This window comes from Astyanax mexicanus, chromosome 24 (assembly GCF_023375975.1).
Source record: "Astyanax mexicanus isolate ESR-SI-001 chromosome 24, AstMex3_surface, whole genome shotgun sequence".
Taxonomy (NCBI): domain Eukaryota; kingdom Metazoa; phylum Chordata; class Actinopteri; order Characiformes; family Acestrorhamphidae; genus Astyanax; species Astyanax mexicanus.
In genome coordinates this window covers 22,008,180-22,021,568 of record NC_064431.1, presented here as the reverse complement: position 1 = coordinate 22,021,568, position 13,389 = coordinate 22,008,180, and the positions used below count along the sequence as shown (strand labels likewise).

The 13,389-nt window shown below is 40.0% G+C and overlaps 1 protein-coding gene across 2 annotated transcripts in view; it reads left to right on the top strand.

Moving 5' to 3' along the window:
- Positions 1 to 13,389, top strand: part of cpne5b (copine Vb) — a 212,422-nt gene that overhangs the window by 110,725 nt on the left and 88,308 nt on the right. For both annotated transcript variants that reach the window (XM_022682732.2, XM_022682731.2), the window contains one exon: positions 843 to 906. In XM_022682732.2, the coding sequence (XP_022538453.1) occupies positions 843 to 906 (64 nt within the window). The remainder of the gene's footprint in view (positions 1 to 842; positions 907 to 13,389) is intronic.

Here is a 13,389-nt window from a genome sequence, read left to right as displayed (position 1 = left end):
AAAAGCATATCCGTGAGCTGCTATACAATGACGTAATGATGGCCGACAAACGGCAGGTTTAAGTTCATTTTTACATTATACTTTCTACAAACACTGAAACATCACCAAAAAGAAGTAAAATTTACCAAGAACAACACAGCTACCACATCTAAGAGACAACGTTATAAGAACGTTTAGCACTATTTAAAAAAAATATCAAAAAGTTTAGCCTGTGACGTTACAGAAATCATGTGACTTATCTAATAATGGTTAGCACCACAACGTTATTAGAAATTTTCACGCATAACATTACCAGCTAGATGAATATGAACGTTTTGAAAATGTTTGTTACGTTACATAAAAACACAAGAACATCCAGCAAAAAAGGTATTTTATTTAAGATCATGTTGGATGGTGGAACAAATTACCTTCCACTTCCAGATCAGGAGCGTCCCTCGCTAATTTTAAGAACCTCTTGAAGACAGAGCTCTTAAGAGAGCGACTTACTCTCCTAACACCTCTAACAAACTAACGACTACTTCTAACCTCATTTCCTTCATTTCCCTTTGGCCTCCTATAGGTCCTGTCTTAAATGTTTTTGCCTTGAACTTTTATGTCTTCTATTACTAAATGTACATAAATTTTTGCAAGTCGCTTTAAATGAAAGCATCCCCTAAATGTAATGTAATGTAATGTAATGTAATGTAATGTAATATAATGTAAAGTAATGTAATACAGTAGGAACAGTGCACTTAGGGAAAGACTCTATGCCCTTGGTTCTGGACGTGCTGCCATGCTGTTTGGTGTTACATCTGTTCCATTGTCACTTAGCACTCTGAGCTAACACTTGCTGTCGGTTGCAGGGGCATCCCCGGGAAGAAGTGCGGGACCATCATCCTGTCAGCGGAGGAGCTCGGGAACTGCAGGGTAAGTGTGACGGTATTTGAGACACCTGCTCATTTAAGGGAATTAAAAAGAGTTTGGGGGCTCCAAGTGGTCCAGCGAATCCTGTTCATGTAGCTTGCCATCGACTACCGGAGCCCTGAGAGAGCACAATTGGCTTTGCTCTCTCTCTGGGTGGGTAGATGGTGCTTTTCCCCCCTCATCACTCCAAAGTGTGATGTCGATCAGCACAAGGCGTCTGTGAGCTGATGTATCGGAACCGAGACGCTGCGTTTTCCTCCGAGCGTTAGCGCTGTGATGCTACTCGGCAATAGTGCATCAGCAGCAGTGTGAAAAGAGGTGTTGGCTGACTTCACATGTATCAGAGGAGGCTTGTGCTAGTCCTCACGCTCCTGGTGTTGAGGCATCACTAGTGATAGGGGAAGTCCTAATAAGTTGGTTGGGTAATTGGCCGAGTAAATATGGGAGAAAATGAGGGAAAAAAATTACAAATAAAATTATAAAAAAAGAGTTTATCCTGCTTTTGTTGGAGTAACTGTTTTCTATACTGCCCAGAGAAGAAGAAAGGTTTTCTACAAGATTTTGCGTGGAGAGCATTTGCTGTGAGGATTTGATTGCTTCAGATACAAGAGCTGAGAGTTAGTGAGGCCAGGATGATGTTGGATGGTAATCTCTTCAACTCTTATTCTGAATTGATCCCATATAAATGTATCACATGGAGCTCCATCTTTCCAGAGAACACAGTTCATTCAATGCTCCACAGCTCAATACTAGGGATGAGGCTAATACTATTTCTCTCTAGTTATATACCTATGGTGCCAAATGGTTAATTTTTTAAAAGTCAGACTTTGGCCCAATCCCATTTACCCCATTGGCACCTCTGTTTTGAGCGTTTATGCCTAGAGGTAGGGTGCCCTGATTCTTGTTAGGCTGGAGAGGCTTTATGGCCCTTCAAACAGAGATTTCTCAGAGGCTCCTTCAAAATAAACAAGTTATTAAACAAGTGTCCAAAGAAACTTGTTACAAATTATGATAACCACTATCTCACCATAGTTTAATGTGTAATTTTAATGTTTTATGGCCATTTTCTTCATAACAAGCTTAAAAAATCACTAGTAGTCCATCTCAGTAGCTAGCTAGATACCTATCTAACTTTCCCATTCCACCTTAAATGGTGCAACAGAAGGCAGAGGCTACAGCATTTAATGTGGAACGGAAATATAAAATAAAGTAAAAGTTATTAAAAGCTCATTTCTGCTTTCCATCACAGAGGAATGAAGGAATGGACAATAGTAATTAGTTGCTGCACCACCTGCCCTCTTTTGAAGACTTTAGATAAAGCCCTAAAGTTAACTACTTAACCAGCAGCAGCATCTAGGTTGCTGAACTTTAGGGCTCCACTAAAGCTATACAGCTATAGCTATATTTGTATCAGGTACTTGATTGTTTGTTCCAATTCTTAGCGAAAGTTCCAAGAGGACAAAAAGGCAGCCGAAAACAAGGGAATGTCGCAAAAGGAATGTCCGCAAGCATTTGGACGTATAGTCCATTTTAGCTCACGAATTCTGGCTTTTTAGTAAATTGTTAGCATATCTGCTACACTGATGTTCTTTTACTGTCAGTGTGTTTTTCTTTTTTAAGGATTGTGATTAATCACACCTTCAGTGATTTTCACACCTTCAGCATCTTAGCTTGTCGAGCTCATTAGAGTACACAGATCTGTTCTGAGGATGGGGAACACATTTCTGGTGACTGGGAGCCACTGGTGCGAGACGTTAGTGTAGAGAGAGAAATAACCCATGGGTGTGGAAGGAATATTGATCAGAATGCACTCATATCTTTGGAATAGATGGATAAAAAAACGTATATAAAGGACCAGTCAAAAGTGTTTTTTTTTCCCATTATTTTAAAATGTACTACACTGAAGCTTAATGCTAAAGGCATCTGAACATTACTAGAATTATTTAGTAAACAAAAAATGTCTGAGAAAATATTTATGAAGTTAACAGCCGTGCTGAATTTTTTAAGAGTTAATTACTTGAATTTCTTGCCTCTTAATGTGTTTAAGAACATCATTTGTGAAGTAATATTCTAATCCATATTATGGCAAGAACTGCTCAACAAAGTAAAAAGTAAAAAAATGCTTTTCAAGAATTATGAAAGTATCCTCAAGCGCAGTCGCAAAAAGACCATTAAAAAAAACATTATGATGGAACTGGCACTCATCAGGACCACCTCAGGAAAGGAAGAGCGATAGTCAGGTCTTGTTGCACAGGATAGGTTCATCATCTTCAGTTACCGGCCTCAGAAACTACAAGTTAGCAGCACCCTAGATAAGAGCCGCAAAAATGCTTCACAGAGTATTTTGGTTTGTTTAACACTTTTAACTAGGCCTGTCATGATAACAACATTTTCAGGACGATATATTGTCTCAGAAATTATTGCGAAAAAGTAAAACCACCCAGGGACTCTGGGTTCTCAGAAAACTGCACTAAATATTAAACAGACCTTTTTTTTAAATAAAGTAACAACAAATAGATTAAAGTAACATTAACATTAATTCAACAACCAATTTTACTTGATTAGCGCCACCATGAGTAATGAGCAGTAACTTTAGTCAAGGTCAGATTGGGGGCGAGTCTTAGGGAGTTTAGAGCGCCTATATTTCCATAAAAATATCATCGATATTTGATGCCACAAATCGATAATGCATCACAAATCATGATGATGATTCATCGTAAAATGGATATTTTCTCAAACTCCAGTGTCTAACAGGTTTTTGGTCATTTTTGGGGGTGTTTATAAAGGTCAAATATGGCACTATAGTTTCAACCACTCAACCTCCTTCCCAATTACTCAGAATTAAATATGGTGGATGTTGTTTAAGAGCCTTGGTTAAAAGTTAGATCATTTGACCTTGATGCCGCTAGCTTCCACCTCCAGGGCTCCTCACTGGTCACTTCTCAGCCGTGGCACGTAGCCCCATCATTAAGCAGCTTATGGCCACTATAGAACCAGTATAACCATGCCGAGTATTTATAGCCTTGCTAAATGCATGGCCTCAGGCAGGATCTAAACTGATGGTTCCTCAGGGTGTGTTAGATCCCAGTGAATGATTTCCCTCCTAGACATTGATGGGAAATGTTGTGGAAGAATCATTACATACATTCCCTCCGTGTGAGTCAAAGTTCATTCAGATTTAAATCACAAATGAATCATTTAACCACTTGAGTGAGTTCAGTTGCAAAAGAAAGTTGATTCAGTTACAGTTGAGTTAAATCGCTGATTAAATCAAATAAATTCAAATACAATATACAGATCTGGAAAAAAAATAAGAGACCACTTCAGTTTCTGAATCAGTTTCTCTGATTTTGCTCTTTATAGGTAATTATATATTTGATTAAAATGAAAATTGTTGTTTTATTCTATAAACTACGGACAACATTTCTTTATGCCACTCCTGGTGCAAAGATTTAAACAGTTCAGTTTGGTTTGATGGCTTGTGATCATCCATCTTCCTCTTGACTATATATATATATATATATATATATATATATTTTTTTTTTTTTTTCATATATCCTCACATTTCAAAAGTCATTGGATATTACGGAAATGAGTATTAGGTGTATCCTTAGTGAATGGCTCGTGGAATTATGGCAGATGGAGTAAGGTCTGATAGTGGGTGCCACATGGATGGGGCAATTATTTTCCGACGTTTTCAAAGAATGTAACAGTTGTAAGTCCACATAAAAATGGGTACTGAAGTGCTGTGTGTGTGTTTGCGTTTTGGTACTCACTGTAGTGGGTTGAGTGATGTACTCTTGAGAGGGGTATCTGGTTAGTGCTCTGATACTCACTGTACTAGGCTGTGAAATGTACTCTCAATTTACTCGATTTAAATTTTCTCGTGTTGTCTGTCTGATGTAAGTAATAAATGTATGTATGATCAAACAAAACAAAACTAAAAAAACCTGTAGGGAGGCAAATACTTTTTTCACAGCACTGTATATATTTAGGATGCAGTGTATATTCCCAACCAAAGAGTTTTGAGCTTTGCTCCGCCCTCCCAATCATCTCTCTCTGAGCAGCCAGTGATACGGACAGGCAGTGGACACCATTCCACTGAAGCTCCTTCATTACAATATCAAAAGGACTTCTGTTGCCTCCCCGCTCCCTGGATCAATGCCAGAACTCATTTGTAGTTCTTTTTTTTTCTCGGCTGCCCATATTTAACACACAAAAACCTTTCACTCTCGCTCAGGAGTCATCAATCCAGTGGTGTCGACATCCTGTTATCTACAGTATCCTCTCCTGATCCTCCCATAGCGACCCAGAGGCCTGAATGGTTCACTGGGTATTCAGCCTTCCTCTGGCTTTGATTTTTAACCTTTCATGTTCCACAATGGAAGCCAGTGTGAGATGGATTATGGAATGGAGCCTGGCTATTGATGCTCTGTAGGTCAATCTGAACGGCCTATCAGATCTCAAGACCGTGGATCAGAATGTAGTGAGAGCTTTGGCTAAGAAAGTATTTGCAAGTATTTCAAACGTTACATTGTTAAAAATAAAGATAAAATAAAACCTCCTGAAACGATTAGGTCATTGATGATTAAGAATTTAGGTAATTTATCACACACTAACCAGATAAACTTAAGAGTACATCACTCAGGCCATTACAGTAAATATCAAACCACTAAGCAGATACACCTATCAAGAGTACATCACTCAATCCACTACAGTAAATATTAAAACACTAACCAGATACACCTCTTAAGAGTGCATCACTCAGGCCATTACAGTGAGTATCAAAACACTAACCAGATACACCCCCCAAGAGTACATCACTCAGGCCATTAAAGTTAGTATCAAAACACTAACCAGATACACCTCTTAAGAGTACATCACTCAGGCCATTACAGTGAGTATCAAAACACTAACCAGATACACCTCTCAAGAGTACATCACTCAGGCTATTATAGTAAGTATCAAAACAGTAACCAGATACACCTCTCTAGAGTACATTGCTCAGACCATTACAGTGAGTATCAAAACACTAAACAGATACATCTCTCAAGAGTACATCACTCAGGCTATTACAATGAGTATCAAAACACTAACCAGATAGACCTTTCAAGAGTACATCACTCAGGCCATTACAGTTAGTATCAAAACAGTAACCAGATGCACCTCTCAAGAGTACATCGCTCAGGCAATTAGAGAGAGTATTAACACACTAACAAGATGCACCTCTCAAGAGTACATCGCTCAGGCAATTAGAGAGAGTATTAACACACTAACCAGATACACCTTTCAAGAGTACATCACTCAGGCTATTATAGTGAGTTTCAAAACACTAACCAGATAGACCTCTCAAGAGTACATTGCTCAGGCCATTACAGTAAGTATCAAAACACTAACCAGATGCACCTCCCAAGAGAACATCATTAGAGAGAGTATTAACACACTAACCAGATACACCTTTCAAGAGTACATCACTCAGGCTATTATAGTAAGTATCAAAACAGTAACCAGATACACCTCTCAAGAGTGCATCGCTAAGCCCATTAAAGTAAGTATCAAACCACTAACCAGATACACCTCTTAAGAGTACATCACTCAGGCTATTATAGTAAGTATCAAAACAGTAACCAGATACACCTCTCAAGAGTACATCGCTCAGACCATTACAGTGAGTATCAAAACACTAACCAGATAGACCTCTCAAGAGTACATCACTCAGGCCATTACAGTGAGTATCAAAACACTAACCAGATACACCTCTCAAGAGTACATCACTCAAGCAATCAGAGAGAGTATTAACACACTAACCAGATACACATCTCGAGAGTACATTGCTCAGTCCTGTAAAGTGAGTGTACTCCTCTCGAGAGAACATCACTCAGCCTACTACAGTGAGTATCAGAACTCTAACCAGATACTAACTCTAACCAGTAGTGATGCCAGCCTAGGGGCAACTGAAGCAACTGCATTTTAGTAACATGAATTTTTATTCAACTTCACTACAAAGATTCTGAATCCACCTTCCACTTTCTGCATATAGATATTTGTTTTCATTTATGAATCATTGGAAAGGGAATTAGTCCAACCCCGTCACATTTAACCCTGCCACATTCACCCCGTCACATTCACCCTCGTCAAGAGTATCAGAACTCTAACCAGATACCCCTTTCAAGAGTACATCGCTCAGGCCATTACAGTAAATATAGCCCTCTTTAGAGTACATCAGTCAGCCTACTACAGTGTGAATATCAAAACACTAACCCGATACACCTCTCAAGAGTACATCACTCAGTCCAGTACAATGAATGTACCCCTCTCGAGAGAACATCACTCAGCCTACTACAGTGAGTATCAGAACACTAATCAGATACCCCTTTCACGAGTACACCACTCACCCCAGAGCATATGCAAATATGTATATATATATCATATGAGTGTGTGTCCGCCATCATGTTTTTGGATGGGAATATGAGTGTGTGTTTGTGTTTTGCACATTTAGACTTGAATATCGCTCGGGTAGCTCAGGGCATGGAGTTTCTGCTCTCACTGAGGATCAAAGCGGCACCCTGGGAGATATTCAGCCTCGGCCGTGTGAGTGTGTGTCGACACGCAGCGAGAGATTGCTGTGAAAGTGCTGTCTGTTTTTGTTGTGCCACCAGGACACAGCAAAGGCTTGGCTTGTACTCTGTGCTGTGCTTTTCTTTGGGGAGTTGATGGGGTTTTGAGAGGGTGGGGTGGGTAGTGATGCCAGCCTAGGGGCAACTGAAGCAACTGCATTTTAGTAACATGAATTTTTATTCAACTTCACTACAAAGATTCTAAATCCACCTTCCACTTTTTGCATATAGATATTTGTTTTCATTTATGAATCATTGGAAAGGGAATTAGTCCAACCCCGTCACATTTAACCCTGCCACATTCACCCCGTCACATTCACCCTCGTTACAGTCATCCCCGTCACATTCAACCCCGTCGCATTCAACCCTGTCACATTCATCCCTGTCACATTCACCCCCGTCACAGTCATCCCCGTCACATTCAACCCTGTCACATTCACCCCCTTCACATTCACCCCCGTCACAGTCATCCCCGTCACATTCAACCCCGTAGCATTCAACCCTGTCACATTCATCCCTGTCACATTCACCCCCGTCACAGTCATCCCTGTCACATTCAACCCTGTCACATTCACCCCCTTCACATTCACCCTCGTTACAGTCATCCCCATCACATTCAACCCCGTCGCATTCAACCCTGTCACATTCATCCCTGTCACATTCACCCCCGTCACAGTCATCCCCGTCACATTCAACCCTGTCACATTCACCCCCTTCACATTCACCCCCGTCACAGTCATCCCCGTCACATTCAACCCCGTCGCATTCAACCCTGTCACATTCATCCCTGTCACATTCACCCCCGTCACAGTCATCCCTGTCACATTCAACCCTGTCACATTCACCCCCTTCACATTCACCCCCGTCACAGTCTTCCCCGTCACATTCAACCCCGTCGCATTCAACCCCGTCACATTCACCCCGTCACAGTCATCCCCGTCACATTCAACACTGTCGCATTCAACCCCGTCACATTCATCCCAGTCACATTCTTCCCCGTCACATTCATCCCTGTCACACTAAACCCCGACACCTTCAGCCCTGTCAAATTTAAACCTGTCACATTAGACCCCGTTACAATCAACCCTGTCACATTCAACCCCGTCACATTCATGCCCGTCACATTCACCCCTGTCATATTCAACCCTGTCACATTCAACCCTGTCACATTCATCCCTGTCACATTCATCCCCGTCGCATTCAACCCCGTCACATTCAATCCTGTCCCATTCAACCCCGCCACATTCAACCCCATCACATTCAACCCCGTCACATTCAACCCTGTCACAATTATCCCCATTACATTCATACTTTTCACATTCAGCCCCCTCACACTAAACCCCATCACATTAAACCCAGTCACACTCAACCCTGTCACACTAAACCCCATCACACTAAACTCTGTCACACTCAACGGTTGGTATCTAATAATAATAATTGTAAATGTTTATTGGACTACATGTATTATTTAAGGAACAGTCAGAAAATATAAAAGCCTCATAACATTTTTATGTTAATGATTTTTACATGAAATTCAATTTCAATCCTGTTATTTGATTGTTTTTTATTAATATTTTGATTAAATGAGATAAATGTGTATCGAGATAAAGGTTTATAACTGAATGTTAAATAAAAATACATATAATAATATGTAATTCTTGAAAAAAGTATACAGACAAAAACTGGGGAAAAAAAATTCCCAAAGGTATGACAAGTTTTGACGTATTTTTTTTTGTCATAAAAATATGATTTTAAAAGACACTAGTCTCAGAGAATCACCCTTGTGTTGTCCTCCTCAGAGTGATGCATTATTTTTATTCTATTCATATCAGCATAACACCCTGCAGCCCCCGGTGCGGATCACAGAAGTTGTGTGGGTGGTCAGTGTCTCATATAGTTATATTTAATCTTCACTCTAATCTTTACTGCACTCGCACCTGCATTCACCATGCAGCCACACGTTTCTCCACCACCAGCCATCAAATCATTTCTCTTTTCTTTTATATATTTCTTTTTTTTATCTTTGCTCTGGATCTCTGACATCATAAATCCCTACACACATATATACCAACTGTAATAAAACCCCCAGCTGCTCACTGAGCTTTAAATGATGTTATGTAATAACAAAAGTTTGGGAGAAGGACCACGCCCGAACTCTACGTTCTAACTCCACCCCGTATCAATCAACCGTCCTATAAATACCTCCCCTAACTAACTATCTCTCGTGACGAAAACTTCGCAACCCACCTCCTCCCCAACAACCCCCTTTTTTCTACTCTTCCACTTCTCATTAAATAAAAAGGGGGGGATATAACTGCACGCTTCTTCAGCATGCAGTTCAGAACTCCAGCCCAAATTTCCCCGAGTTCCCTCCCCTTTTTCTTCCTTTTCTACTTCTATAAGGCGTGGTCCGCACTTAGCAAACTGGGCTTTTAAAGGGCTGCTGGGGACGGGAACCGGATGCTGTTCCTGAGGTCAGGGTTCGTCCTGCAGCGGCGTGAACGTCACGGAGCGCTGTATGATTATCTGCGGCCCCTCACACGGCGAGGCTTTAGGGGGCTTCTGTCTTCAATAACGGCAGGGCTGATAACACTGATAGCATTGATTTCTTTTCTCTGCTGGATGTGGGTCTAGGTCTTTCCCAGCTACACGGCCTGAAACGTATCATACTGCTAACCCGCAGCGGACGATAACCTCTTATATCGGCTTTTTCCTCCGAGAGAGGCCTGGTGTGAGGCTGATTAGGAATGAAGTGCCTGCAATCAATCACACGGAATACTGCACTGATATTATTACATACTTTTTTCTCAAGCCTTATTATTATGATTCTATGAGAATTATCTATAAATGCTGGTACACTATGCGAAATGATGTTTTTCCTTGATTTTAACAATAAAAATTTTTTTGAATATAATCAAGAGGAAGATAGATGATCACAGCCATTAAAACAAGCTTAAAAGACTGAATTGTTGCACCAGGAGTGAGTGGCATAAAGCTTTCCAAAAGCAGTGTGTAAGACTGGTGGAGGAGAGCATGCCAAAATACATGAAAACATCAAAACCAGGGTTATTGCACCAAATTCTGATTTCTAAACCCTTAAAACTTGAAACTATGAATGTAAACTTGTTTTCTTTGCATTTTTTGAGGTCTAACAGCTCTGCAACTTTTTGTTATTTCAGCCATTGCTCATTTTCTGCAAATAAATTGCTCTAAATGACAATAGTTTTATTTGTAATGTAAGAGTAATGTAACAATGTTAATTTTACTCAAACATATACCTATAAATAGCTAGTCTCTTAATTTTTTTTTCCAGAGCTTTATATATTATAAAATTATGAACCAAGAAATTCACTGTTAGAATGAAATGAAACTTCATTTACTGCCTATTCAAAAAAAAAGTCACATCTGGATTTAAACTAAGCAAACATTTAAAGGAGCCTCTTATTGGATAATCATTGCAGGATATGTTTAATAGTGAAAGTAAGAGCATTTCCATACGCACAACATAAGTGGATGAACATCAAGAGATAAGAGAACTTGCTATAAGAATCTTTGTCTCGGTGTGCACTGTAAATGTAAGATTATTTCGCTTTTAAAAAAAAAAAAAAATTAGTCTCAGTTTAATAATTGTCTTTTTGCTTAACATAAGCATAATTTCAACCAACTTTTTAGTAAACTGCACGTGTCAATGCTCTTTCTACAGCGTTGGTTCATATAGCTTTCCCATAATGCTCCTGGCACCATATATTTGAATATTGGGTGCGTTTTTTTCCTTTACTTACCATCTTTGTGTTGTCTGTTGCCTAAAGCTACCTGATCCTAGGCAGACATTAGTGTAATATTGTATATGTGTTTGTTGCCAAATCTCAGTGTTGTAGGCTATAAGAGCAAGTAGCTTTTATTCTGTGCTCCTAGTTGTTATAATATGTTGGTTTGGAGCTACAGAATTAATTTGTGTGTTGTCGTAGTGTTGTGCTTTCAGTACTGGCAGTTCCATAAAAATATGCTAAATATTAAAAAAAAAACTATATGTATATTTTTGTAAATAAAATAAATAGCTAAAGCCCACAATACTTGAAGAAAGCAGTTATGTAAATAAACCCATATAAATTGAGTCAAATCAAATTGATAACTTGACTCTGTTAAGTTGAATGAACCTAAACTTCTTTATATTTACAAATTAACAAAGCAAAATTATGAGGTCTCCATTTATATATATTTTGTCTCCTATTTCCAATGTATTTTTTGCTGTGTAAAAATAGTTTGTGCTACATTTGTTGGAGTAACTGTCTCTGCTGTCCAAGATGGATGGTCCTTGGTCAGTCCTAGGTATCCCCTTTCAAAGTCTGTTAACTGCTAAAGTGTCCTTTGTAGAGTCTGTACACTGTAAACCCATATGTTGTTTTAACTCAAATATTTCTATGGATATTTCTATACAATACTCAACTATTTTGAGTTAGTTGAAGTTTAGTCTGTTGCCATTGGCAGCTTCTTTTCCATTGGCTTCTGTCACAATCTATTTGCATACTGGGTGTGTCCAACAGTTTATAACTAACACTCACCATCAGTGTGTAGTAGTGATTCCCCCCTGGGCTACCTTAGAAATAACTCAACTTCCTCTTTAGTTGTAGTAACTTCATGGTTTAATTTATGCTTACACAAGTTTTCGTTCCACGTTACTTCTGAGCAGTCTGGCTGCCTCAAAAAAAGTTAAGTAAACTCAACTTATCCGGTCTTACAGTATAACAAAAATGAAAAAGTTAAATCCACTTCCCCTTTAGTTGTAATAACTTGATGTTCTAAGTTATGTTAACTTAAGTTTTCATTACCCGTTACTTAACTTTTTAAGGCAACCGGTTTCCTCAAATGTTTTAAGTAAATTTAACTTATCCGGGCTTACAGTGTAGTAGAGGCATGTCTCAACGATCTCTCACCAGAAGGCACACTACCCAAACTAAGTCTAAAATCTGCTAAGATGCCTTCTTATTTGTAGTTTCTTCTCACATCAAGGGCACATTAAGAGAGATTTAAAAGAGATAGTTCATCCTGTTATTTTGTTGGAGTAGCTGTCTCCACTCTCCAGCAGTGGCGTTCTACTAGACGTTCTATACCGTTATATATTTTAGGTCTTTGCTGTGAGGATTTGACTGTTTTTACCTGCTCTTATTGAAATTCCGATCCTCCTCCTCCTCCTGTAATTTCCCCAGTCTGTTTGTTACGCTTCTATTTGTATTCGGCAGACTCGATCTAACATCGGATTTCTGCCCCAGAGCCCACGCCATGATTCATAACGGCTAACATCTCGCAGAATAACGTGGCATTTACCATGATCGGGGTGTGTTGCAGCGTGGGCATATCTGCCCACATTTGCCTACTGAGGCAGAGCTGTAATGTCAAGCTTCTGTTGCTTTTGCAAGACATGAGCTGCATGAAATTATAATTTTTTTAATAAGCCTACAGAGCGGCGAGGAGCGTGAACTACACCGGTTGGCTAGTAGCGGCTTGGCCGCGTTTCAGTCCGCGTGTGCTTACTATGTAACCTACCCCCTCTCACTTGGCTGTTGGTGCTGCCCTTGGCTGGCATTTATGTGCCTTCCGCTGGCCTCCTGCCCAGAAGCAAGACATGATTGGTCTAAAGCTGCTCTTAAACTGTAAAACCCGAGCTCCTTCGACAGCTGCCAGAAGGTCCCTTTGCTGTTAAGTACAGGAGCCGTTAACCGCGGGACGTTGTACAGGAGGCCGGATGGGTTTGGCACGAGTCCTCCCGCCAGGCCAATGTTTTTCAGGCCTGTCCTGTAAGCCGAGGCCGGAGGTGTCGTAACAAGCTCGGATAGTTTTAACAGTAGAGGAGATGAGGCACTTCGGGACT